The sequence below is a fragment of the Gopherus evgoodei genome, chromosome 18 (assembly GCF_007399415.2).
Source record: "Gopherus evgoodei ecotype Sinaloan lineage chromosome 18, rGopEvg1_v1.p, whole genome shotgun sequence".
Lineage (NCBI taxonomy): Eukaryota > Metazoa > Chordata > Testudines > Testudinidae > Gopherus > Gopherus evgoodei.
In genome coordinates, this window is record NC_044339.1 from 19,344,857 (window position 1) to 19,372,611 (window position 27,755).

General features: G+C 45.2%; 1 protein-coding gene across 4 annotated transcripts in view; it reads left to right on the top strand.

Moving 5' to 3' along the window:
• TP73 (tumor protein p73) overlaps positions 1 to 27,755 on the top strand; it is a 74,765-nt gene that overhangs the window by 11,196 nt on the left and 35,814 nt on the right. For 3 of the 4 annotated variants that reach the window (XM_030537418.1, XM_030537417.1, XM_030537420.1), the window contains exons 2-4: positions 1,243 to 1,338; positions 3,181 to 3,304; positions 23,684 to 23,929. In XM_030537418.1, coding sequence (XP_030393278.1) covers positions 1,280 to 1,338; positions 3,181 to 3,304; positions 23,684 to 23,929 — 429 coding nt within the window. In that variant the 5' untranslated portion in view covers positions 1,243 to 1,279. Of the gene's footprint in view, positions 1 to 1,242; positions 1,339 to 3,180; positions 3,305 to 11,299; positions 11,524 to 23,683; positions 23,930 to 27,755 lie in introns of those variants that run through there. The other variant, XM_030537419.1, reaches the window with a different exon arrangement.

The following is a 27,755-nucleotide window of genomic DNA, read 5'->3' on the forward strand; positions in this document are numbered from 1 at the left end:
GATTTACACTAGCTGAGGATCTAGCTCCAAGGAGAGAAAGAATTTCCTTTCCTTTAGAATTTCCAACCCCTCACTCCTGGGAGGGTTGAATGTCTTGGCTCTTCGAAATGACATCTAGATGAATGAAAGGTTCACAGACACAGAGCCAGATTTTGCTCTCAGACTTTACTAGCAGTCATTTAGGTCTTTGCTCTCCGTACTTCACTATTCCGCAGGAAGGTGGATGCAATCTCCTCTTTCCTGTGCAAACTGCCTCTGGATTATAGCAAGACAGCCCTCAGATGGGTAAAGTTTGTGTACCCCCATTGCAAGCAATTCATTATCTCCGGCCAGTGCTGTAGCCAAGTCCTGCTGCCTTGTACTCAAGTGCTAAATCATAACAAAGCAGCGTTCCTGTGACAGAGCCGCCTCGGGTCGGTACCACTGTGGAGTGCGTAGTGAAACCTTCCATTCACAAACCTCCTGGGAGTCTCACATGATCCTGCTGAATAAGGACCCAAAGGCTGGATGAAGTGACAGATTGCTTCTCCCTCCTCCCCCTGTCTCTTGGTGACCCATACTGAACAGGCCTGGGCTTGCAGGGCTTGGCGGTGCCAAACAAATGAGAAAGGCAGCTACTAATTCTTTCTTTCACACACTGACGACCTCTAGAGGCCTGAGCTCTGCCAGATTTGGGACTAGATTACAATGCTGGCAGGAGAGGAAATGGCAACATTTCAGTGTGATGAGTCCTATGGAGGTCTGGTTTCAAGTGCGACGTCACTGGGAGCTACATGCGAGCTCCCCGGGTGCGTCTGAGGGTGCTGTACTCCACCAGGGGCTGGGGCAGAGCAAAACTGGGAGCCAGTGAGAAAACCGAGGGGGGGAGATTTTTAGCAATGGGTTATAGACAGGGGGATCCTCCATTTCCCCCCCCCCCTAAAATTAGTGCCCACTGTTATCCACATGCTGTGATGCAATGGCTCAATATGGGACTTTCAATCTACTTTATCTTAAACTGAGTTTACTGAATCTTGATTTTATTGTACATGAGATTCACTTTGCAGGCCTTGGAAATAAAGAAGTGGAAAAGAACCATTTGATCGTCTATTCCACCCCTCTGCATACTCAGAGCACCTCCCTGTATATGCACTTTGTAAAGCACTTGGAGAACCTGTGTCTGAAAGGTGCTGTGTAAGTATAGGCTGTTATGATTATATGCATTGTGGAAACACTAATGATGCTGTTTTTCTTTGGGCCCAGAGTGATTTATCCTCTGTCAGACTCCCCCTCTGTGAAGATGTCCCAGTCTTCTCCAGCTGATGAAGGAACGACATTTGAACATCTCTGGAGCACACTGTAAGTGCTACCTGACCGTTGTGCGAAAACTCAGTCTGGGAAATAATTGGTCCACCATTGTTTAATCCTTAGTGACTCATATTGTTGAGGAGGACTTAAAAGGGAAACATTTCTATAGGTACCTCTACCCAGTCTTTAAGCTACAAGCCCAGTTTTGCATATCCATGTTTTCATGCATGAATTTTTCATGTTCAGATTTTTGCTTGCAAAATAGCTCAGATTTGTCTGCTCAGACTACTTTTTACCAGCCCAATCTCCTTGCATCAGTGGAGGTCCTGATGTAAGACAACTCAGTGAGAGCAGAGATCGTGGAATGATCTTGAACAAGAAACTACCCATCACCTCACAGGATCTGGTCCATAACTTGCACATGCAAAAACCTGGGCACCCAAAATTTGGCCTCCTGTTTTAGTGGCTGCTTTTGAACCTACCCCTACCTTCCCCCCAGTGCTAATGCTCTATATCTGCACCACAAATGCAAGGATGCGTTTCAAAATGCTGCAAAAAAACTACAGCAAAGCTCGAATTTGGTCTCCCCCTTGCTGATTGAAGGTCAGCACCCAGGCATTTCCTCTTGCTGTAGCAAACATTACTGTTTGGAGGGGACTATTTGGAAGTGCTCATGGAAAGTCAAAAGAAATTAGGAAGATGTGACAGCCAAAGGGACTTAAGTTCTGCTGAGATGGAAGCAGCCAAGCTTGTGCCCAGCTTTGTTCTCCTGCCTGCCTCAATTAATCGAGTCTTACCAGCCTGTTTCAGCACTTTGTAGGTTTCACACACACTCCATTGACCCACGTACTGGACTGCAGAGAATTAAAGCAAGGCTGGTTCATACCGTGGTGCCATGGGAAGCTGGCATAGGCTAGTTTGGGTTGTTCTAGCTGACGTGGCTGCTTGGAGAGTTTGCCAGTCTTCACAAGAGATTGTGCTCTCTACACATGGCTCCCCCGGCTCCGGTGGGGCAGGTAGCTCAGCTCTCTCTGTGGCATTGTCCATCCACTCAAGACCCTGGGGTCCTCCCTGTGTGGTGCACACTCCACATTGGGGCAAGTGCGTGGAGACTGGCAGGGCAAGAGGGATACACATTGTCTGCCTCTAGCCCCACACAGGTTAGTCAGACAAGAGTGTCCAGTCCTGAGCTGCATTATCTTCCCTTCATAGCCCCACTTGGGGGCCCTGGATGCAGCTGCTGCCATGAGGCGTCCCCGTTCATGTGGCTCCAATGGAGTCGTGTTGCCACAGCGCCCTGGACGGTACTGCACAATGGCAATGGGAGGGTTTTCCATTGGCGTTAATGAGTGCTGGATCTGGCCCCTGCTTAGTGGGAGAGGTGGATGTGACGGACAGGCCTGTGTGGATGTGTCCTCTGCTGGATGGATCAGGTAAGACCCACTCCTAATGTGGTTCTCTCTCTGGCCTGATCTCCTTACACCACTCAGGGTCTGCCCGATTAAGAAACAAGCATTCCAAAGTTAAATACACAGCATTTTCTTATGGCACCATGGCTTTTGCATCCTCTCTGGCTGCTGTACTTAGCATCCTGATCAAATAGGGAAGGAGGACTGTGTTCCATTTCATTTTCTCCTCCAAGCTGTTCTATAACTTAAAGACATTTCCGGAAGGAAGAAATGCTCTGCCTGGCTAATCGATGGCTATTGAGTGATAACTTCTAAGTCCTCTGAGTCTTATGCTTTGTTTGTCCACCAATTTGTCTAAGTGAAATGTGCTCAATCGGGCTTCCCTGTCTTGGGAAAACAAAAGGCCCAGGGAAAGCCAAGCTATTGGGTGGGATTAATGAAAGCTGCATGGGGGAACTGAAGACATGTCATCTCCTTTTCTCAGGGAACCAGACAGCACCTATTTTGATCTGCCTCCATCCAGTCATTCAGGAAGCAGTGAGGTGTCTAACCAAACTGAGGTGGCAATGGATGTCTTCCAGATGAGGAGTATGAACGAATCAGTCATGGTGAGTGCATTCAGGTTACAAGGAAGATAGTAATTTTAAATAAGAGGTTGTTTCCCTCCTGGGGGACTGGATGGGTCAAGGGGCTGCTAGCAGGATATGGCGTTTATTTCTGTGTTACTGTCTCATAAACCAAACAGAGTCAGTGCTGGCCAAAAGCCATGTATGGGTGAATGGAATAAGCAGGGCTCCTCCATATTAATTGTACTGCATTATGCAGCCAGCTCATACAAAGGCCAGGAAAATAGCAGTCCCTTATTAATAAGTTTCACTGTATTGTCAACAAGGTGCCTGTTCCAGAACAGCACGTGGGTTAGTGTCCTGGTAAGACATGGAGTAGAGATCACCTCAGTACAGCTTCTGTTGCTTGACCACGGGGTGGCTCTCTTTTGTGTCACCTGGCAGAGGTGCTTTCCACAGACCATAGTGCTCCCTGTTTGATTCTTGTCTGTAGAAACGTCTGGCTAAAACACAGAGCAACTCTGGCCACTTGGTGAAGGACGCCCCACATCCATATACTCAGCAGGAGCAGCTCTTGTTATTGACCCATGTCCCAAAGCATCCCACATGGGAGCACCATGCTAAAATCAAACCCCTGAGATAAGAAGGCAGTGGAGTGCAGCGGGAGGTGCTGTTGGAGCTGGAATAGTTTAAAGTGCTCCAGTTGTAGTAGTTGCATTGAGACACTTGCTTCATGCCTCCGCTTGCTTGAACTCGCAAGACACAGGCTCCCGGATATAATGAAGGTGGAGAACTGTGCAAGTACCATTTAACAACATAAATAACCTATAATTGTTCAAGTATAAACACGCTGCATGGTAAAAGTCATTTGTAAGATATTCTAAAGGCGTAACTCAGTGAGGGCCCGCTCCTGCTCCCACTGCAGTCAAGAGGAGCTTTGCCATGGCTCTGAGTGGAAGTAAGATTGGATTCTTAGTACTTCTGGGGTCTCCCTGCATAGTCTCTTGGTTAGAACTAGGAACAGAGATGCCGCATCCATCAAGGAGAAAGGGTTTTAAACACTTATTGGACGTGATTGATTCTAAATGGGGAGAGAGCAAAATAAAACAGAAACTCCCTAGACTGAGGTGGGCTTTGCTCTCTGATTTTCTTGCTGTTTCTGACAATGGCAGTTTGCAGGGAATTTTTCCATGCTCACCAAAATTAAGGCCCAAGACGACGTATCTTTACTCATGTGAGCTCAGCCTAACTCATGCGAGTAGGTGGTGAAGTTATTAAGGTGAGTAAGGTTTTTGTAAGGTCACACTCTACATTTTGTTATTAGGAACCTTCACAACAATGGCTAAAATAAAGTAAATTCATTTGTTGAGTAGAGGTTCAAAAAGCACCAACTCTGTATTCTCAGCAAGTTCCTCTCATAAAGTTGCCAGCATCACTGATCCATAATATGCTATTTTTTTTCTGTTCCTCTTTTACAAAATGCATCAGAGCCAGCTGTCCTAGTACATGCAGTGAATGCCTGCCCTGGGCCTCAGACTCTCTCCAGATCATACTTCTTGGACTAATGCAGACACAGAGGCTTGTGCAGTCCAGTTTATCTTGTGATTGAAAACTCGTCTGGGCAATGTGTTCTTTTTAGCATTTGGATCCACTGCCTTGATATTGATCACTCAATAGGTCTGTTTTCCTCCACACTGTCCATTGATCCACGTTCTGATCTGCAGTGAATGAAAGCAGGGCTGGTTCAGGCAAACCTGCACTCACAAGGCCCCCGTAATGTTAATGAGATGGTCACATGTTCCGCTGCTGCAGGAAGTTAACATGAGCTACTTCCCGCTGCCTGAGTGCTCCAGAGGGATCAGAATGTTTCCCTCTTTATTGTCATGGCCCTCGCTGGGACACATCACAGGCTCTCCTGCCCTCCTCTGGAACAGGAACCTCCTCCCACTATTCCCATAACTCTTTGCACAGACAGTGAGACACACACACATGGTTCCGGATACTTTACTTATGCTCTTTGCACCTCAGCCCTGCTTTAGGAGGAGAGGAGATCTGGGTCCTGTGCATGTCCTTGACCAAGTCACTTCCCCTCTCTGTGCCTGAGTCCCTGTGTCCGTCAGCCTGAATGGCAGGCTCCCCCATGTCCTCACAGAAGTGTTGAGAAGTGCAAAGCATTATTGTGCATAAGAAAACACACAGAGAATAGCTCTGACCTGTCTAGATTAGAACTGTTTGCTCCATATGTCTTTGCCGCTCTGATGTGCGGTTTGCAGAGATTAGCATGTCAAAACTTCCCTGTCAAACAGGTTTGGTCTCCTGGCAACGTCCCCTTTTTAACGTTAAGCGCACAGACAAGTGCTCAGAACTCCCGCCCATTTATTAAATCTCCCTCCTCAAACGTCCCACTTCCCTCCTAAAAGTCCTGAGAGTCTCCTTCTGTATGCACTTTTCCCTCCTCTGTGGGCCTCTTTCCCTCTTCTCTGCAGCCTGTGTCTGCCTGGCAGACGGATCAGGTGGACAGTGAAATGCTAATTGTGGTGCTGCCCCAGCCTTTTGGCCACGGCCTCCCTTCTCGTTATTCCTGCTGTAACATAAGCCGGGCCAAGTGTGAATTCCAGAAAGCTGTTATTGCTGCTGGGGGTGGGGGGGCATCCTACTGCCCACATCGTATTGCAGGACACATGCCATGGGCTGATGAGCATGCAGGATTCCTAACATCCTGGCTCAGAACAGGGGAGCATGTGCAGAGGCTGTAGCTAACTGCCAGTGCATATTAGCACTAGTTTGATATAATGAGCTGTTAGTAAACATTTATACTGGCCCAGCTTTGATACTGTACATTATATTGCTTAGCTCAGGATGAGATGAGTCCAGCTGGTGCTATCTGTCACCACTAAAATGTGTAGCAGGCTCACAAGTATAAAAATAAATGCACAGACACATGATCCTGTTGGCCTGAAATAAAGGTGGCATATGTGTGGAGAAAAGGAGGTGGCTGTTAGTTCTTTTTTTTTTTTTTTTTTAAGGCAAAGTGCTTGTGAGGTTTAGAGACATTTCTAAGGGAAGCGGTATAGTTTTGTGGTTACAGGATTCCAGGGTTCTACTCCCAGCTCTGCCACTGATTTGCTTAAACTCTCTGTGTCCTGGCCTAAGCATCTGCAAAAGAGGGATAATGGTGCTTCTTTACTCCATGGCCTGGGGGCTGTGCTGCTCAGTTCACCAGTCTTCGTAAAGCATTGCAAGCTCCTCCGGTGGAAGGCGCTGTTGTTAGAGATGTGACATGAATTCTAGCCCAGTGGTTCTCAAACTTGGGCCGCCGCTTGTTCAGGGAAAGCCCATGATGAGCCGGGCCAGTTTATTTACCTGCCGTGTCCACAGGTTCAGCCGATCGAGGCTCCCACTGGCCGCGGTTCGCTGCTCCAGGCCAGTGGGGGCTGCTGGAAGGGCGGCCAGCACATTCATAGATTCATAGATTCTAGGACTGGAAGGGACCTCAAGAGGTCATCGAGTCCAGTCCCCTGCCCTTATGGCAGGACCAAATACTGTCTAGACCATCCCTAATAGACATTTTTCTAACCTACTCTTAAATATCTCCAGAGATGGAGATTCCACAACCTCCCTAGGCAATTTATTCCAGTGTTTAACTACTCTGACAGTTAGGAACTTTTTCCTAATGTTCAACCTAAACCTCCCTTGCTGCAGTTTAAGCCCATTGCTTCTTGTTCTATCGTTAGAGGCTAAGGTGAACAAGTTTTCTCCCTCCTCCTGATGACACCCTTTTAGATACCTGAAAACTGCTATCGTGTCCCCTCTTAGTCTTCTCTTTTCCAAACTAAATAAACCCAATTCTTTCAGCCTTCCTTCATAGGTCATGTTCTCAAGACCTTTAATCATTCTTGTTGCTCTTCTCTGGACCCTCTCCAATTTCTCCACATCTTTCTTGAAATGCAGTGCCTAGAACTGGACACAATACTCCAGCTGAGGCCTAACCAGCGCAGAGTAGAGCGGAAGAATGACTTCTCGTGTCTTGTTTACAACATATCTGTTAATGCATCCCAGAATCACGTTTGCTTTTTTTGCAGCAGTATCACACTGTTGACTCATATTTAGCTTGTGGTCCACTATGACCCCTAGATCTCTTTCTGCCATACTCCTTCCTAGACAGTCTCTTCCCATTCTGTATGTGTGAAACTGATTGTTCCTTCCTAGGTGGAGCACTTTGCGTTTGTCTTTATTGAACTTCATCCTGTTTACCTCAGACCATTTCTCCAATTTGTCCAGATCATTTTGAATTTTGACCCTGTCCTCCAAAGCAGTTGCAATTCCTTGGCCTGCGTCGCTTCCTGCAGCCCCCATTGGCCTGGAGCAGGCAAGCCCTCTTGGTGCCCACAGAAACTGGCAGATGCAAACCCAGGGGCTTATTTCAAATATAAAATATTGAGCCATGTTTTCGATTGAGCCTGTGGTCAAGGCATAGCAAAATACTTGTACTGTGCACTATTTTTCTGCAATAGTCCGTAATGGTGTATGGAAACAGCAGTTTTCATATTGAGATCAGGTCATTGCACATGCAAGGGCAGTTACAACAGGAGAACCGTTCTCCGATCGGTGCAGACACATACACACCCACTAGGGTTTTGGAGATGCACCCATTGTGCCAGCTTTTGAAAATATGACCCACCGTGTATTAAAAATTCCTATCCATTCAGAAGACCGCACAAAACAATCTGTCTCAAACCAAGGGACAACTCCACTGATGCTGGGCTTATGGGCTGTGGCTTTCTTTCTAACCCGTGTTCCTGATGGAATTGAGAAGCCTCCAAGGATATTGAGATATAGCTCCATTATGAAGTCTAGTCAGGCGTAAAGTGCATCTCATGAAGATGTCTCCTGGGCAGCTGGCTCAGACTGCCAGGCACTTCCGTCTCTCAGGAGGAGAGCAGGCTAATTCTGGAGCTACTACATATCTAAAAAGGATCATGTAAGCGGGTATTTGTGGCAGACCTCCCAGTGACTAGCTTTCCAGTGTTTAATTGTATGCACAGCAATGATTCCTTGCAATTTATGACATTGTTAGACTTTTGGTTTGTGCACGGGTTTGCAAAAGGATAGACAGAGATACTTAATGCACCAAAGATTTTTGAATATGAAATTAAGAAATACTAAACAAATTAGGAAATGTTCTGTATTTTCCTGATATGTACAAATACAGCAATGCATGGCTCATATACAGTAAAACTCTAAAGGCTTGAAAGTTGAGTCTGCATAAGCCTCAAAGCATTTGGATATTTCTCTGCTTTTCTGTGGTCTAGAAATGTCCTGGGAACCGGCATGTCAGGAAATTTCTCATATCCTGGGTGCAGGCAAATCAGAAGTGCCTTTCCCATACGGATGTGCTGTTTCTGATTCCAGTCCTGACTGAAGTGAGGACCTGCGGCAGGGTTGTGTTGTTGAGGGAGGGGAGTTATCCGCCATTCTTCAACTCTGCACACAGATTTGGTTCAGGTTTGTTTCTAGTATTGGATGAAGTTTCTGATCAAGTTCTCACTTTATCCAAACCAATTTGTCTCACCCTGGGCTGTCACTGACACTCCTGGAACCTGCACAGTTCCCCTGACTTTGATGATGTTCCACCCATAAGCAGTTTTTAGCATCCAGGATTCCTGCAGAACCTCTCTCGAATTCTGCCAGTGCTCAGCGTTGTACTGCTTAGCACTGTGCACTTGGATCTCTAGCGTAGACGTTATTCAGGTGCCAGCAGGTGAGAAAAAGCAGGTTTTCTTCGCGATCACAGCAATATTATTGTGTGTTTAAATCACTCAAAGCTGATGTCACAGTAATCGTTAGCTAGCAGTAAAAGAAATGAATTACTGGATGAAAACAGAAAAGAAATGGGGCCTCTTTGGCCACAGCATTGATTTCCTGCAATTATTCAGAGCTGTTGGGTGAATTTTGCTCTGCCACAATACCTGGGTGTGTACACCTGGGATTGCTGGTTAATAATAGCACTTGTTTTTAAAGGTGGAGTTTCATGTTTAAAAAGTCCTTGAGTGACCACGCAAAAGATACAAATCTTCTTAGTGTGAAGAGATGCCTGATTAGGCCACATGAGTGGTGTGGCCTAGAGTTAAATGCTAGAGCTGGATTATGAGTTCGACAATATTATGACCTATGTACATCTGTGGCTGTACATGCTAAGAGACAGGTCATCGGATCTCACGCTTCAGGCTGTAAGCTGATCACCTGGGCCCCACGGGCAGAATTGCCAAATATACTGTGAGTTTTTCACCTCTTTCTGAAGTATCAGGTAGAGGTCACTGCTGCAGGCAGGATGCCAGAGCTGATGGACCAGTGATCCAATGTGGTACATCAAATCCTATTCACCTGACAAGTGGCTTTCACAGTGGAGAACGGACCTTCACCTTCCTTCAAGGGAGGTACATTCAGGGAACATTAAAGAAGCTTATCTCTATCTCCCAAATGTAATGTTTGCCGAGATAGTGGAGCAGGAACCACCACTATTCAAGGAACCAGCACCATCATTCTGCACTCTGCTGGGGTCACTAATCAGACTCTGACATCCTTGCTGTGGACACTTATACTATCCGTCTGCTTGTGTCTACTTCCACTTTCCTCCTCTCCAGCCAATAATCCCCCACACTCCCGCCATTTGCTTCTGTGTTACTGGCCTGGCTCTGATGAGCTGTTCCCGGACCATCCTGGCAATTGAATTCTCTTGATCCAGACCTAACAGCACCTCTGAAGCCCCTCACCACCAGCAGGGATTTTAATCAGTTCTCAGAAATTGGAAACTCCAGAGTCACAACCCCAAGGTAGGTAGAGATCTGTCAGATCCAAAACATGGCTCAGATAGTGAATGTCACTGAATTTGCCTCCAGCCAAATAGCTGTTTGTGCCTAAGATTATTTTTTAAATGTTATTTTTTTGAGAGTTTGTTAGGTGAGACTGTTGTCATCATGATCATTGACAAGCTGCATTTGATGTGAAGGAATCTTATAGTCTGATTTCATGTTGGAAGAGGATTGATTAACAGTGTTGCAATATAGCTGAGTAAAGGGAAGTCTTAGTGTTTTTCAGGCTTGTTAAGAATAGGTAGATCATCTCTTCTTGAAAAGAGGCAACCCAATGACATGAGAACACTGAATGAGATAAGAATGACATTAGTTATTGGTGGGGAAAAAAAACAGGAAATCAGCTATCCATCAACTAGCTATTCTGTGGCTCTGAACTGTCAAGAACTTCCCAACTAGTGAATCATGTGTTCACTTTTCCTCTCAATATTTTCTTGTAGTTTACTGTTTGGTTAGTGGATCATGAGTTGCTAGTTAGCTTGGATTGTGTGACTACACTCTGGGAACTTCTCTACTGATTCACTAAAGGCAATCTTCTGCAAGAGATAATGATGTCATCCCACTTTATTCCTTCAGCGATAGACATGGTGAACAGTAACCCTGTGAGCTGAGCGTGCATCTTTCTGCCTTGTACTTGTTATCAACTCCAGTCCTTCAGGAGTAAAAGAAGGAGACCTTGTTGACGTCATATGGATAACAGACCTTAGGAGGAAACTAAAAACAACCCCTGCCATATATCTGAATCATGGGCTGGATAGATAGATAGATAGATAGAATGAATGAATAAAGGCCAGTGTCTACATTTGCCCAGCTCCAGAAACACAGTATTTGAGTTATCCCAAAGTCACTTCATGCTCTCATCAGTGCAAATCTAGTTGCCTTATTCTACTGATAAAAGGTGCAGTTCAAATGGCTTTTAGCTCCATTGATCCTCTCTACAAGCAGCTTTTTGGAATTAAATCCAGCTGAATTTAATTATGGAGAAGGACCCTCAGACTCTCCCTTGGTAGGGACATTTGGTACAGTCCAATACATCATTGGGCAAGCCTCAGCCTGCCCTGTGTTTTAATGAATAGTCATGAGGGAGAGAAAGGGGTGGGCCTGAGTTTTGTTGTTAGATGCAGATGACAGAACTAAGGGAGATGGAAAAAGCGAGAAAGCCAACAAACTGCAGACAGGTAGCCAGCCCAGCATCCCCGGCGCTGCCTCTCCCTAGTCATTTGCCCTTGTCTTTATGTTCCATTATCGGATGTCGATTAATACCCTCTTTATTTTTTCCATCCTCCCCTGACCCCATGACTCCTGTGGCGGGAAAGTTCCTAGTTGTTTTTAAATACCAAGAAGACTAAAATGCTGTATATTAGCGACCCAATGCAGCATTACACCACGGTAGGTGCTACCTTTTCTGAACAGTATTTGATTTATTTTTTTTCCTCCAAAGGGAATGTTCAAACGGAAAGTCCCCAAGGCAAAAGGCTCTGCAGAATATTGCGCTCTCATTCTGTTTTCTTGAGTTTTGCACCTATTGCTATATGAGAAATGCCACGCGTGAGATTCAGTCCTCATTCAGGCAGGGTGCTCCAGTGCAAGAAGGGGCTGATGTAGAACGGAAGTTGGATGGATGCTTGCTTATGTGCTGTTTTGCACACGCAACAGATCATGTTGTTTTAGCATCAGGAGGCACTCATCTGTTCTGAGCATCAGGCAGTTGCAACTTTATGTGCAACTCCAGAATGTTGCAAAAGGAAATCTTGCCAGATTCTACTTCAGGATGGGGTGGTTAAAATATTGTCTACTTAGTTGGCATGTCTCTGGTGCACTCTCTGTATATCTAAGATGTGTATTGTGCTTTGCAGTCTTCAGTGTGATTTAAATTTCTGGCTGAGGTAGCTGTTTGAAGCTCCTGAGTCCCACATGAATACATCTGTACAAGCCTCTATACCCTGTATTGTGGTTTCTCCCGTATCTTTAACTAACTACAGGTCTGAGCTACAGTTTAAAGAAACAGTCGGTCTTCAAACTTCTTAGCTGCTCAGCAGCACCAAGGCGCTGGTGCATCCTTCATTTGGGACTTGCTCATTTGCAGAAACCATGGGAACACTTGCATCTCTGTAATGCTGTGTGTGTGTGTGCGCGCGCGCGTGTTTGTGTCCCCAAATAGGTTTCCTCCTGCAGATTAAAGGTGCTGGGAGATTATGACAATTAGCATTGGACATAGATTCTCATATATACATTTTCAGCATGGTCTATAAACAATGTGATGCTGTTTTAGTTTACAGATTTTGTTTTTGCTGTTCTGGTATTCAGGATATATGAGGCAAGAGTGTCCTTAATGAATATACAAGGTGAAAGAAAGACAACTATCCCCAAATGCATTTCCTTTTTAAATAACAAAGAATTTTTTTCTCAGGGCAGTTTTCTTTTTGTATTTATTGATGAATAATTATACATATAGAGTGAAACAGTGTTGCAATTCTTGGTTGAAATTATTGAATTGCTTGTTTCTGTTTCCACATGTGGTGGCTTGGTTTTGCATTGTAATTCTGTTACTCTGTGTGCCATTATTACAGTGATATTTCTATTTAATGTTTACTTGTGAATTTTTCTTTTAAAGGGACAGCACCAACTTGCGATCTAATCATTCTCAAAAAAGAAATTAAAGTCATTTTGGGTACGACAGCTGCCCCTGAAGCCCACTGCTGACATTTGGGGATTTACAACCACAGTTTCCTATTTTTAAAAATAATCTTGTTTTCTCCTGTTGCTTTGTGACAAGTTCACACACTCGCCAGGGGAAACCAACTATATTGGGAAACAGGGAAACTGACCATACCCAAAGTGCCTTTAAACGCACAGAGAAAACATAGTGGGAGGAAAAGGGGGTCAGAGAAATACTTTTGACTAATCTCTATGGACTATGTTTTGGCACCTTTGCTCACTCTGTGTGTATTTTGACTTTGTATTGATTTAATTTATTTATTTTACTTATGTCAGCTTATAGGAGTGTTAAAGAGAACCCATCTCTATGCTTTATTCACCCTGGACAGAAATTAAAAATATAGCCTAAATGCATCAATTTCAAATAGCTTACCACAATCCTCATCTCTCAAACAATTCCCCACCCAAACAATTACAACTGTATATAGTTTCACAGATTAGAGGCAGAATCCAGCCCTTTGTTCTATAATCTGTGATGTTTCTGTAACAATTATAGGGAACACATTTTTGGGTAGAAATGTGAATTTTAAATGGATGGTGTGTCCGGTTCAATGTACCGATGATCACTTAGGTTGCTAGACACAAAGTTCTTGTTTTCACAAATAGAATGATTTACTTTGATCAGAGGTTGTCATCTTTTGGAAAGAAGAGTGTCTCTCACACTCTGAGCATCCGTGCTTGTGGCAGTGGCTCACTTCTGATTTATCTGCACGTTGTACATTCTTCTTGCACACAGGCACTGCACACGCTGGGATAGCTGGCTGGAGCGGATGTTGTACTGTAAATAGTTGCATGTTATTGTTAACAGTTGCATATAATGAACCTAAAGGGGCAGCAAACATCCTTCTGAAAGCACTTATAGAGCATACAGAGCAGGTGCTTTTGAAGTTCAATATCTTACCCCTCGTTGTGGGGTATTTTGAAACACCAACAGTAATTTTGTTGCATATCTATCTCCTGCAAAATGTCATGGCCTGAGAAAAGCTCATCGTAGGCCAGGAAGCCTCTGTTTCATTGTGCTCTTATTTAGAACCGATCACACCTACTACACTAAAATTGTGTGGGAACATTCACACTGGTAGGCGCTGGGTCCTTTCTCCTGGCAACGATTTGTGCAAGGGACTTGTGTTTAGCTCTAAGTGCTACCGGTCAGTGCTTTGCACACTGATGGGAGTGTAGCTTGCCTACAGTTAGTGACTGACTCAGAGAGTACTTATGCTGACATTGTGAACTCCATGGTGAAGGGACTTTTTGCCATGTGTTTGTGACCAATGAGGCATATGACTGGTCTTAGAACTATGGAAAGGCAAAGAATAAATAATAATAAGAAGAACACAAATAAAATATTGCCCAATGGAAAAATGATTCCTGAGAGCATGGTGTATGGCCCAAAGCTGAAAGCCTTTATTCAGATACTACTGTGATGGGGATGGATGGCTAGAAAGGATTCCCTCTCTTATGCATTTCATTCCAATAGCTCGTAAATCCTCTGGGGAGTAGGGAACCTGGTGCCGGAGTGGCAGCCTTCATAGAAGCAAGATGGGCAGTATCTTTGAGAGAGAGGGAGCAGAATGTGAGGCCCCTCTTTACAGGAGCAGTCCTGAGAGTAGAGAGGGGAGGTATAAGGTTGTCTTTTCTCTTCCTCCACCCTCACTCCCTCACCTGCTGGAAGTGTTTCAGGAGGGATGCTCAGGAAGTTGGTCCAAAGTCACCCCCTGCACAGGACAGGTCAGGTCAGCTGGCTATGTCCAGGGTGGGTGAAAGGTGTACTTGGCTTTCCCTGTGGGGAACATATGGGTTGGGGGAGCTCTAGGCTGTGGTAGCTTGCTGCTGCTCCTCCATTCCCATTACTGGACCTTTTACTTACGGATAAAGTGAGGATCAGTAAGGCCATGTCACACAATCACATGGCGAATCAGTGGTAGGGCTGGATATCCTCAGCCCAGGGGTCCTGACTCTAACCAAGGTAAACTTGCAACATTGTTTAAAAACTCTTCCTAGTTTTGTAGAATTTTGCAGCAGACATTTCCAACAGACCTTTGGTTTCTGGATTTCTGCAGTCTGCAGAGCTCTTGACTCCGCGGAAATAGAAATTGCCGAGACGGGAAATGTTTCATGTTTATTTCCCATTATTCAAGATATACCTACTGAACCAACACACACTTTATTCTTTAACCCTGACGATCAGAACACACATTGCTATTATTTTTGAAGGCTGAATATTTATGTACAGAATGAGAACCCGAAAAATCAGTATGTTGGTTCATCAGTGTAAACCAGTTATTTTCCGTTTGTTCCTGAGAATATAGATTTGATTTTCTTATTTGATGATGAATGTTTTTGGCAGGATGTTATTCTGGAGTTCATTTTATTACTCCAAGAATAGTAAGAAAACAGCAGCTCTGTGCTTATCTGGCTGAACGTGCCATCATGGGCTCTGTGGACTGTTTTCCAGATATATTTTGATATCAGTTTAGATGAAGTTTTTTGTGGTTATTTCTGGAATTACGGATAGTTCATGAGGTTCTTGTTTATCTTAGGCAAACTATACAGCAGGAGAAACAGACAGAGGGTTTAATACACATATTTAAGGGGAGAAGAGAGATGTATTTGCAAACACAAGTTAGATCTTGTTTGACATTCCACCAGTTAGTCACAGAATCCTGACGATCTTGTGGGAGATGTGGGGAACTGGAGGTCTTACTTGGAAAAGCTTGTTGAGTTTTTTTTTTTAAGCGATTATGCTGTAAACCAGTAACTTTCCTTTGGGTGAGGTTAGGCTCCCAAGTTAAAACATGTCTCTTGAGTCTGAAATCTGGTTAGTTGCAAGCATTTCAGACTGACTTCATTTGGGGGGGAGGAGGAGTGTGAAGAGCTTTGCCTGTTTGTCATGAGAAATCATGCTTTTAAAAACAATACATTTAACGACTTGTCATTTAACATATGCACATTTCCAAGTGCATATGTTAAATGAGCCATGATGTGTGACAGCAGCAGGGCCAGCTCCAGGCCCCAGCGCGCTAAGCACATGCTTGGGGCGGCGTGCTGCGGGGGGCTCTCTGCTGATTGCCGGGAGGGCGGCAGGCGGCTCTGGTGGACCTCCCGCAGGCGTCCCTGCGGAGGGTCCGCTGGTCCCGCGGCTCCGGTGAAACATCCGCAGGCACGCGTACGGGAGGTCCACCAGAGCCACGGGACCAGCGAGTGGCAGAGCGCCCCCAGCGGCGTTCTGCCATGCTTGGGGCAGTGAAATGGCTAGAGCCAGCCCTGGACAGCAGGGACAGTCCTTCCACCCAGAGCAAAGGGGTTGGTTTGAGAACAGCTCACAATGGCCTCAGCAATGGAAGACTGGGTGGTTCAGGGTAAAGAGAAATGATGATTTTCACATCTGGATCACTGGGTCAGGTCCAGATGCGGCTGGGCATGAGTGACAATAGTTATCTGCCTGAGGGCAGTTTGGTGGCCTCTGTGTTCTGAGTTCAGATATCAGCAGACTGCCTGAGCAGAAATACCGAGGGATGGATGGTCGAGGAAATGGACTTGGCCAGGACTGGGTGAAAGGAGTGAATGTACAGAGACTGAAATAGTAAGCTGTTCCCTGGACGTGGTTTCCTCAGAGGTGTCTTGGAACACCTGTGCAGGACGCTATCTGGCAGAGGCTTGCCAGGACCGGCTCTAGGCACCAGCAAAGCAAGCACGTGCTTGAGGTGGCACATTTGCGGGGGCGGCGTTCCGGGCACCTTTCTTGTTTTTTGGAAAAATCCATCCACCAATGTACGGAAAAAAAATTAATACATGAAGATCAAAAAACCTCCAGTAATGGTTATTGATTAATTAAATCAGGAATCACAATTACTTGTGTGCATTGTGCCGCCCTATAGGTGCCATTTGCGCCAATCTCCGTGTCGCGTCAGTGCCGTGGTTACTGAATTATTAAAAGACTATGCAAGTATAAAAACCAGAAAAATTCAGTTCAGATAAATTATTTTAATTTATAAAAAACTGGGCACACTGGAAGACACTAAGGTTTTTCATTACAGTGTATAGTTGAACCCAAATTGTTTGTAATTGTGATTTTGTTAAAATTAAAAGAGTACACTAGTAGGAAATTGTTTTATTTCACTAACTACAAATTCTCTGTTTTCACTTTTTAAAAATTTTAAACCATCAAAAAAAAACCACCTCCCCCCAAAAAATTTGCAAAGTGCAAGTATGTAAAAGACAAAAAAAAGGGAGGAGGGAGCCAAAATTTTTAGCTCAGGCTTTGCAGTCCCACAGTAGACACGTTTTGGATCATTATATTCACCTAAAAGAGACCCTGTGAAAGTGAACAAGGCCCCAAGGCTGGTAGGAGTTATTACAAATATGCTCTTGTCTGTTCATGGTCTTAGTACAGTTGACAAGAATATGTGAGAAATTGCCATAAGAGAACACATGAAAAAGCCTATAGAATAACGGGTAAAAAATCTATAACTCTTTCTAATAAACATCACAGAGGGGAAACGGTGGGAAAATTCCGTAAAGATTCTTCATGAGCAAATCTCAGAGGAATTGAGTGCTTTAATTCAATGAATGTGTCTCATGGCCACTTTGCTAGAGTGTTCAGCCATAGAGTGCGAAAGTCCTCAGCTTCTCCAAATGTAATAAATCTTCTAAATGTAGTAGATCAAGCTTCTCTCAGATCAAAATGATAATCTCATGAAAGCAGGCTTTTTCATTTGTGAGATTTCCAGCATGTTCTGACTGCATCTGAATAGAAAATACCAGAGGAGCAATGCTTGAGGTAGAGAATTGAGGTATTTCTGCTCTGATCCCGGAAAATATGCTAAATGTTTTAAAAAAAAGTTCACATTTTTGGAGTTAGTTTTTTTCAACCTCAGAAAAAGGCTGGATTTTGGTCTGAGTTTTGGATGTAGGATTAGGTCAGTTATTGTTTTCCCCGGAGTGATTCTGCTACACTTACATGATATTTAAGGCCATAGGATTTACCAGATAGAGGAGAACAAATTCCATCTTGTGCCATTGTAACACAGGCATGCCCAAACATGCCCTAGCATGCCCAGGTAGGCATTACACCTATGTCTGACCAGCTTCATGAAACTTCACCAAAGTGGGGGAAAACTAAGAACTAGCTGATCGCCATGGTTGTTGTGAGAGGTTTGCACAGCTATGGTTTTAAGAGCTATGTAAAATGTAGAATACTGTGGTCTCAAACTGTTGGAGATGAAATGTCACCTGAGATGGGGAGGGTTTCAAGTAACTCAGTCAAGAGTGAGAATAATCAACATCTCTGGACCCAGCCCAGCCTGGGAGATGACATTCTGCCAGTGTGAGCATCCCACGAAAAATGGATCCCACCTCTCTGGACTGGCCTAGTGCTGTTAGGACTGACCACTGGGTGAAAAATACTTTATTAGATTGGAAGGGAACTGGTTAATAAGTACAGGCTCTCGACTGCATTTTATATTTAATGTAACACTGTAACCTGGTGGTTCCAGTCCTTTTACTTGCATCCATTTTGGATCTTAAGCTGTGCTAAATAAACTTCTGTCTGGTTTTACAGTGGACGCGACCCAGTGCCTTGTGCTGAAGAGAGCTCTGAACTGAGAGGAGGCTGGTGGATGGGAGTGCACTGCTTCCATGGAGGCAGCAGATCAGTGTACATTGAGAGTGTCCAGAAGATGAGGGACTGGGCACTGGAGTGTAACAAGGTGGCACATGCTAATTGCTAGCCTGCAATGGGAAGGAGTGGGGCTTGCAGAGCTGGGAGCAGAGCACGGGAGGATTTTCCCCTTTGGGCACAGATAAGGCTCTCTCATGCTGTGAAGAGGTGATAGTGATTCACACTGGACCCCTTGGTAATCCCAGAAGTGTCACAGACATCAGCTGTTAATGGAAATATTTGACAAGGGAAATTCAGAACAGATGCCAAAAACCAGCTTTATAAGAAGGCAGGACCTGGCCCAGTACATACAAAACAAGCCGGGGTAAATCTGGCCAATTATCTTATTTTCACTCTGCATCAAAGCTGTGTGTTTGAGTGTCTCCCAAACCATGGACTGCATTATTGCAAACTGCTAAAAAACATCACTTGTGTAAAATGAATTGTACAGCCTGCCTCTGAAAGGTGATTGCAATGTTAATCCACCCTCACCAACCTAAATGGGGAAACTGGGTAGGTGTGTGCATGAGTGGGTGTGAAGGGGTGAACGGATGGATATGGGTGTGCATGTGTAAAGTGAGAAATAGACCCTATTTGCAACAATGTTATCATCTTATCGGCGGGTATGTTAGTGACTTCGGGAGCCGGGGGGGATGGAGTTGCTCTGTGGGCTGTATGTACCAAGTTCACCACCAAGTAATTCAGGTGCTGATTGTAGTATTCAAGACATCCCATGCAGGGGAATATTTGCTTCCCCCAGATTGGAGATCTCAAGGATTCATTAACAGAGTCTGGTAGTACCACTTTGTATGGACAGAGGGCACTCTAATTACTCTTATGAGTATCTCGAACAAACTTTGCCGATGTGTCCCTAGGTAAATTGCAACTTTTACCAGATAAAATTCCAAACCTTCCCAGGGTGTCAGTCTCATAACTTTCTACAACATTTGCCTTGGAGGAAATGCCACTATAGCCCCAAAGCAAACAGCACTTTGTAACTGAAAAGCAGCCTTAAGTCCATGAAAAATCAGACAGAGGAACAAAAAATGGCTGAGACGGGGGTTGCTCCATGGTTTAACCAGTGGGCTGGTGGGGCAGGCGTGGGGTGTTTTCTCCAGCCACCCTCCCCCTGGATATTTTTATATTTAGGAGTATTACTTTCTTTTTCAGTGTGATCCCACAAATAGAGCCAGTGCATCCACCTTCTCCCTGATTCTGAGGGTTTCCTGTCCCATGGAGGCATGCATGCATCTCCTAACAGACACAGAGAAAGAGGAGATCTCATTTAAGAGAAGGCTACTTTGTCCTGTTCTGGTGTGAAATATTGTGCAACTCTCCTCTTTCTCATCCCTGTGAAATCAACAGGAGTTTGCCACTGACTTCAGGAGCAGGGTCTATTGATATATCTACTGACACAGCCCCTTCTGCATAGTTTCTGAGCACCTGAGGGCTGTGATGAGGTTTGGTTGGTGACATCTGAGCCATAAAGCCCATTTGGAGGTCTGGATTGGCAGAAGTAACAGTTGTATTCTGCCCTGATTTCCTGGTCCTTGTTCTTTGGACAGTCAGACCCAGATTTCTCCAGTTTGCAGCTCTAACCCATTCAGAATCATTTAGGCTTTAGTGTATGTTTCTGGGAGATAGCAGAGGGGGCTGCTTTTCAGACAATCAGGGGGAAAGGATCTCTCCTGCTAAACTCGATTACATGACCCGAAAGCTTTGTATGAGCGCAGGGTAGATAAAGAATTTCTGTTTGTCACTAAGTCCAAAATTTTCAACAGGGACCAGTGATTTTGAGTCCTCACGTTGAGACATCTTAAAGGGCCTGATTTCCAGAAAGTGCTAAGCAAGCATCCCCCTCTGAAAATCAGGTCCCTTTAACTCAGGCATCCACAATCAATAGTCTCTTTGAAAATAATATGTGAGGTGAAAGTTAAATCAGGAGGCAAACTGGTGTCTGTGGTGTCCCTTCAATGGGAGTTAGTCCAAAAACTGAGAAGTGAAATGTCACTCTGGGGCCTGGGAGTGAGCATCACTGACATAATGGGGTCATGACAGGCCAAGAGTGAGGTTAATTACCAAAGAGGGAGAATGTGTGTGTGTGCATGTGTCCATCTCTGTATGTCCATCTGGTTTAACAAGCAGCATCAGACCCACATTTTCACAAGCTCAAAAGTGCCCCTAAGCAAGACACTTAGTAATTTCTGTTAGCAAATGATTATTAAATGTCATGTTTAACAAAGGGACCTGATCTAGCGGCTGGTCCATTGAGAGAATGACCGAACTACAGCTATCAGCTAGAGTCCTTTAGAACAAGTGGTACATATGGTGCTGGAGGTCCCCAGTTCAATCCCCAAAGATGATTCACAACAGGGCCCGCTGCAAATGAACCTCCAGCAAACCCCACCTTTGTTTCACTGCTATGCTGAGGCCTTGCCACTGGCCAGAAAATGCATCTTTGTGCAGAAAGTCCCACCTACCAGTCTGGGTTGTTTTGTCCAATATATTTGATTTGGTTGGCCTTATGGAACTGAATGCAGCCGCCAACTGCATCCTTCCCCCCCTCCGCCCCAGTGTCATGGAGGGCAGACAGGACATGGTGCAAGATGCCTAGGAAAGGTGCGCCAGTAGGCGCAGCACTTTGAAAGGTCAGACAATAGGTGCCCAAAGGCCAAGTGGCTGGGAAACTGGTGCTTAGAAGTCCGCCTCCCCCTGGTGCTTAGAAGTCCCAGAGCTGTCCATGCAATATATCACTACTCGGTGCATTCTCCACCAGGGAAATGCATTCTGTCCCGCTTTGGAACAGTGATGAACTTTGCTCCAGCCTACCCTTGACTTTGTTATTGGGCTGGCTGCCAAGGTTTCCCTGGGCTGAGCCCAGAAGCTGTGTTTTGCAGCATGTGTGTACATGTACACACGTCGCTGTCTGGTTCTGGGCACGCCGCAGTTACCAGGAGATAGAGACTTTTCAAAGTTATTTTCTCCTAAATTTCTTACAGCTCCCGAGTGGTCTTTGTTGCTTTGGGGGCAGCAGAATCATGGTTGTGGGTTTCACCCACAGGTTGTTCCAAAGAGACTACAGTCAGAGTTTGATGATTCTTTACAAGCTGCTGCGACCCTTCAGTATCGTCTGTGTGGGCTGCGGCTGGGCTCTTGGCATTAAATGCTGTCAGTGGTGTCAGACTAACTGGGGAAGCACAATCAGCCTGCGATGTGATGGCAAGTAGAGGAAAGAGACACATGAGGAGAGTTGGTCTAATCGGTGTCACTTTCCTGATGGGAAGAATTTGGAACAGCTAGAAAAAAATGAGGAAAATTAAATAAATCTGGGAGTGGAAATGAAGAAGGAAAAGTGCCCGAAGGAGGAGTAAAACTGGAAGAGAAAGGAGGGAATGAAAGAAGAAATAAGGTGCATTCCAGTAGTTTGGATAATGATATAAACTGAACATAGCCACAATTGCTAACCAAGTAGATGTGACAGGTGAGATACGTGTAACTAACAGGCTGGCCCCACGGCAGCTTATTTGTTGATGTGTCTATGTTCAGCATAGCCCAGCACAGCTAGTTTATGGACAGGAATCAAGCCCAGGAGTCCTGACTCCAGCCCTGTACCCTGGTCACCAGACCATCCTACTTCTCTCTGTTATCACTTCGATATGTCTCCACAGTGCATCTGCATAGATAGCAGATTGCCACAGCCCAGCCTTGCTTCCCAGAGCTGATAACAATGAAACCACTTGGTGGGTCATAGCTTGAATGCCGCTCTTTGCAGCGGAGTGGATCCTTTTAAAACCCTGTGTTGGCTGCGTGTAGTACCATTGCTAATGGAGTGCGTGGAGACTGGAGCCATGGGCTCCGCACTCACATTCCAGCCACCAGAGTAATTCATTCAAGCTGACTCTTCTGAAGTGAAGTGGGGAGCAGGGAGTGTTTTACTCCACACACGTGAGCGTTTTGTTCCTGAGTACTGGGCATGCATGTGTTTTAAGGACTCTTACTCTTCCAGCCTGGCTCCGTCTCCTGATGGAGTCTGCAGTGAAGGCACAATCCTGCACTTGTGGCATCTCACTGCTTGCTATGGGAATAAAGTCACATATGCACAGGCATCACAGTGGGATCCGATGGGAGGGTAGATGGGTAGTGACTGGGGGATGCCTGTTTTTACACATAGGCATCTGAGGCAATGAACAAACGCTGGGAAGAAAGATAATCGGAAAGGCTGGAAGGTAAGTTCAAGGCTTCAGCATCAGTCTCTCTTCAGAAGTGATTATTTTGTTTTCAGTTTACTAACAGATCTTTCTTTCTTCTATGAAATAGTGTAAAGTCTGGCTAATGCTGAGCTTCTGGGATGGGGCTTCTCTACAGCTAAGGTGGGCTCAACCTACAAAAGAGATCCAGAGTTCAAACCCCACAAAACTTAGGCTGGCTGGAATCTGGGGGTTTGGTTCAGCCCTTTAGAAAGATAGGAGCCATTTGCAACGTTTGGTTCCTGGCCTGGATTCCTGTGTGAAGTTTGGGAGTGTTTGGTTCGGGCTTGGGGGTTGGTTTAGTCCCACATGAACTGAAAGTTTTGAGATTTGAAATGGAAGTGAATGAGCCCTTACAGAAAGTTCCCTGATGGAACTAATGGGGATCTATAGAAATCCCTCTGAAAATCTCCAGAACTTAACAGAGGATGAGAGCCTTTCCCTCACATATGTTCAGGCATCCTATGGAGTTCTGTAGTATTGGTGGATTCTGTAGGGTGAGCTCTAAGATTATTATAATTTTCTAGTCCATAGGCCAGCCCCATAAGGGGAGTAGCAGAAAACAACAAATATATGTCTCTTCCTAGCTAAGCGATGATTTCCCTGCTAGCGAAAGAGGTGGTTTTACATTGTTAAGTGCACTGGGAATCCAGGAATCTTGGCACCTGGCTGCCTCCATTATGGATGAAGCTGACAAAAGGGGGTGATGTCAATGTATCAGGTTTTATTCCTTTCACAAGTGGTGACCTGTTTTAAAAACAAACTAACCCAGAGGAGGTATTTCAGCTAACGTTCCAGTATGCTGGCCCTTTAAGAAGGCTGTAACAGGACACCTGAAGTCCTGGAGAAGTATAGCTGAGATTTCATTGTCTCTAAACTGGCTGGTGTTTTCTTCCCCCCCCCCTCCCCTTTTCCCTTCCTCCAGTCCCAGTTTAATTTGCTGAACAGCAGCATGGATCAGAGCATCGGCAGCAGAGCAGCTTCCACCAGCCCTTACAACTCTGAGCACCCCTCCAATGTCCCAACGCATTCTCCCTACTCGCAGCCCAGCTCTACCTTTGATGCCATGTCCCCAGCTCCTGTCATCCCCTCCAACGCTGACTACCCTGGGCCCCACCACTTTGAGGTGACTTTCCAGCAATCCAGCACAGCCAAGTCTGCCACTTGGACAGTAAGTTGCATGAGTTCTTCTTGGCTTCAGTAGAGAGATGCGCGTGTGTCTGTAGAAATGTTTGCAATGAATCTGCATCAAACCTTTTACTGTCTCTATATCATTTCACAGAAGGATACACAGTGCATGTTTATATACCGTGGACATTGCAATGTCAACTGCAAAATGTATGGTTGTTCGATAGTCAACAGAGGGTATTTTGGCTGCCACCTTTACAGGCAGCAAATACAACTCAAGCTTGACAAGCAAAACATTGGGAAATAGTTGGGTTTATTTTCAGGATTTATTTCCAGACACAGTAGAACCCTAAATTTTTCATATTTTTTTATTTCTGTTGATTTGTAGTAGCAAATGAATCATTCACGCTCTAGGAGCCCTGATGAGAAATAAACTTGCAGCCACAAAAATATCATTCAGCAACGTCACACAATAAGAAAAATGAACAGGGCAGACAGTAGATAACACAGTTGCATAGACTCGTCCCTACAAGTACCCCAAAAGCCAGCCGCTCAGCCCTGTCAAAGAGATGGCTTTCACAGCACTGAGGTCTATGAAAAGCGTCATCTCAGCAGAACAGGAGACATGGAAATTACTGAGAGAAGAAGGGTGCTGTTTTTCTCATCAGCGGTTAGGTCCTAAATTCATGTCATAGGGGCTTTTGCATAAACATGGCCCATAAAGAAAAAAAAATTTACACTTATTTATTTTTAAAACATTTCTGTCCTAGACCTTTCTCTGGAAACAATGTATTCACAGAAAAACTCCCAGTGCAACTAAAGCACCCATTCAGATCCCACCCACCAAGAAATGCCTGGGAAAATAGATGCATCTTACAGACAGAATTCCTTTCCCTGGGGGAATGCCTGCCAGGGTATGAAGACTGAGGTGAGACAGATGACATAGAAAGGGAGCAAAGTGATTTCCTGAAGGGTTATGGTTTGACTGTGCTACCAAACCAGCAGAGCAGATCATGAGCAACATGTATCAGCCCTACGTGTGATAATGACGTTTTTTTGGAAGCCGATGTGATTAATTACTGTGAAAGGCCTTTTAATGATGGACAAAAAGTAATCTTCTGGCTGCTAAATGTATAGGCTAAGAGCGTTGAAACCCCAAATAGCTGCAGCTCCTATTCTGTTCCTGTCAGTCCAGTACGTGCCACCCCTCTAGCTGTTGCGTGTTGGAATGGAAAGTGCATACGGAATATTGCCTAGCAGGAGCGTGGCGGAGAAGGGGTTAAAAAAGTGATTTATAACAGCTGTCTTCCAGCAGTTTGTTTTGTAATTCTAGACAGCCAAGCTGCTCCATGAAAATGAATAGGGAGAGCAGTGAGGGGTCACCTCTGCGGGGCTCCCATGTGAGCAGGCAAGAGAGATGAAGGGGACTGCTGAATTCTAAGCATGCCTAGCACAGCGCTGATGTAGAGAACTCCCGACCCAGTGCCCGTAGCACTGGCAGCCCTCAGCACACAACGAGCTCTCTCCTGAATGATCTCCCGGCAAATCTACGCCAAAATATGTGGGTCCTGGTATCGGCAAAGAATAAGGAGCCATTGTGGTGTAAAATAAAGCAAACGCAAAGTAAATCCGTACGGCGTTGCACTGACCACTCAGTCTTCAGCAGCTGCTCTAAGACAGCAACAGAGCTTCTAAAGCAAACCAAAAATAAAGCTGGTTTTCAAGGGATCATCGCTTACTTCATGGCTTGGCATAAAGGGCCAGATGCTCTGGTGTAAATAGCATAGCTCCACTGAGCCGAGGAGCCCGCCAAAACATTTTATGGGGAATCTGTTCTTGGCCAGCATTCTAGTTAAGAGGACAGGGAGTCTGGATGGCCGGGTATCCCCTGCCCTTCTCTGGGTCTGTGAAGTATAGATTAACAACAGGATATCTCTCTGGGTTAGGTCTGGGATTAACACTAGGCCTTGAGGGTAAGAAACAACCCTAGCCTGTTCCTCTTCCCTTGGGGGGAAAGCTTCCTCAGTGAAGTGTGAAGGTTAGTAGGAATTGCGCAGGTAGCAGAGGGACTCAGGACTGTGATAGGAGCCAGATAAGAACCTAGGTAAATCGGTAGGGCCAGATTTGGATGAAAGATGGAATTTCTGCCCAAAGCCTGGTTCTTTGATGGGGATGTTCAAAAGGAAGGGATGCCAAATGGAAAACAAATGTAGGCTACTGTGATGGGGCTCATCTCTGAGATTCCTCCCTCCTTGGTGACTCCCGTGAGCTGGGAGCCACCCCATGGATCGGGGGTAGCATGGTGGTCATCGAGCATGGTTTGGTCAGATACAAAAGGCAGGGCTGCTTTAATTGTGAGGCCTGCAGTTTGACATCCCATCCCCTGACAGTGTGGGTGAGATACTAATAATCAGCCTGGTGGCAAACAGCAAAGAAAATGAACTCAGCATTTCCCAGGTGGATTCAGTAGCCTACTTGGTCTGGTATTTCCCATCAGTGTTGCAAGCGGAGTGTATCAGCTACAAACTCTTGAAAGACAATGAAAAGTCAGAGATGGTGCAGCCAGTGCTAGCCAGCTGGATTCACTGGGACAGGGACGGATCCCGGATATCAGAGAATGCCCTCCTGGATTCTTACAATACTCCTGACATTAATACACACAGGAGCTGTTCAGTCCATGTGAATCAAGGGAAAACACCTGCTGAAGGAGCACCCACTTATCACAGTTGAATGAACCATTAGGAAAATGCCCTTTTCCTGCTCTCAAATGCTCACTTATCATAGGATTTGTGCCTGGAATACACACACTGTGTATATACTCAATGCCACATCATTCCCACAATAGCAGCAGCTACGCTGACCAGATGGCTCGATTTTATAGGGACTGTCCTGATTTTGGGTCTTTTTCTTATATAGGCTCCTGTTACCCCCACCCCCATCCCGATTTCTCAAACTTGCTGTCTGGTCACACTAGCAGCAGGAACAGTGAAGGACAGAGCAGCACAGAAACAAGTGCTTTGGGCTCGTCCCATACGGCGCGCAGCCACTGACTGCATCACATCCCTCGTTCTGTTTCAGTGCCATTTTTCTATTGATATCAACTTTGTTGCTGACTGTTGTATCCCAGGTTAGTGGAAACTCTGTTTCTGGGACTGGTGATCGTGTTCTCTATCACTAGAGATCCGGGCACGTTCAGCCTCATTGCTGATGTCTCCGTTGTTTGGGCATCCACACAGCACTGTTTATACTACCAGAGTTCTCTGCCGTCATGCACTGGGCTCCACATAAAAGCTAGGGTGGATTCTTTTGCGAGATATTCAGTTCTACAGTTATTACAGAGCCCTACTCAAGAAGCTGGGATCTTCCCAGGACCTTGTACTAACGCAGGACAAATGATGTAAATCAGAATATTCTTATCGCACGGGAAGCACCATGGAAACTGCTTGCATTTCATTCAGATTCAGTAGAATTGCGCTTAGAATGAAAGTCCCAGACTTTCAGCATAGCACACTGTGTTGGCTGCAACCCTGGTTTATTGTATCCTTACACTTGGAATGAAGCTGATCTGTGCTGGGTGGAGGAAATGACTAACACGAGAGGCTAGTTTTCATGTTTGGAACCCCAAACTATCATCCCCAGCCATGCATTCAAGTGCCCAAATCAGCTTTAACACCTGAACGAAGCATGTAAGTCCACATGGCTCAAATACACATTTGAAAATTAGCCTCCAGGAAGTTGTAGGCACTTTGATACCACAGTGAAAGAATGAATATGTGGAATGAATGTGTGAGATAAATAAAATCTTATTCTGCTCTCATATACTCCACTGTAAGTCAATTTGGAGTAACTCCACTAAAGTTTGTTTAGTT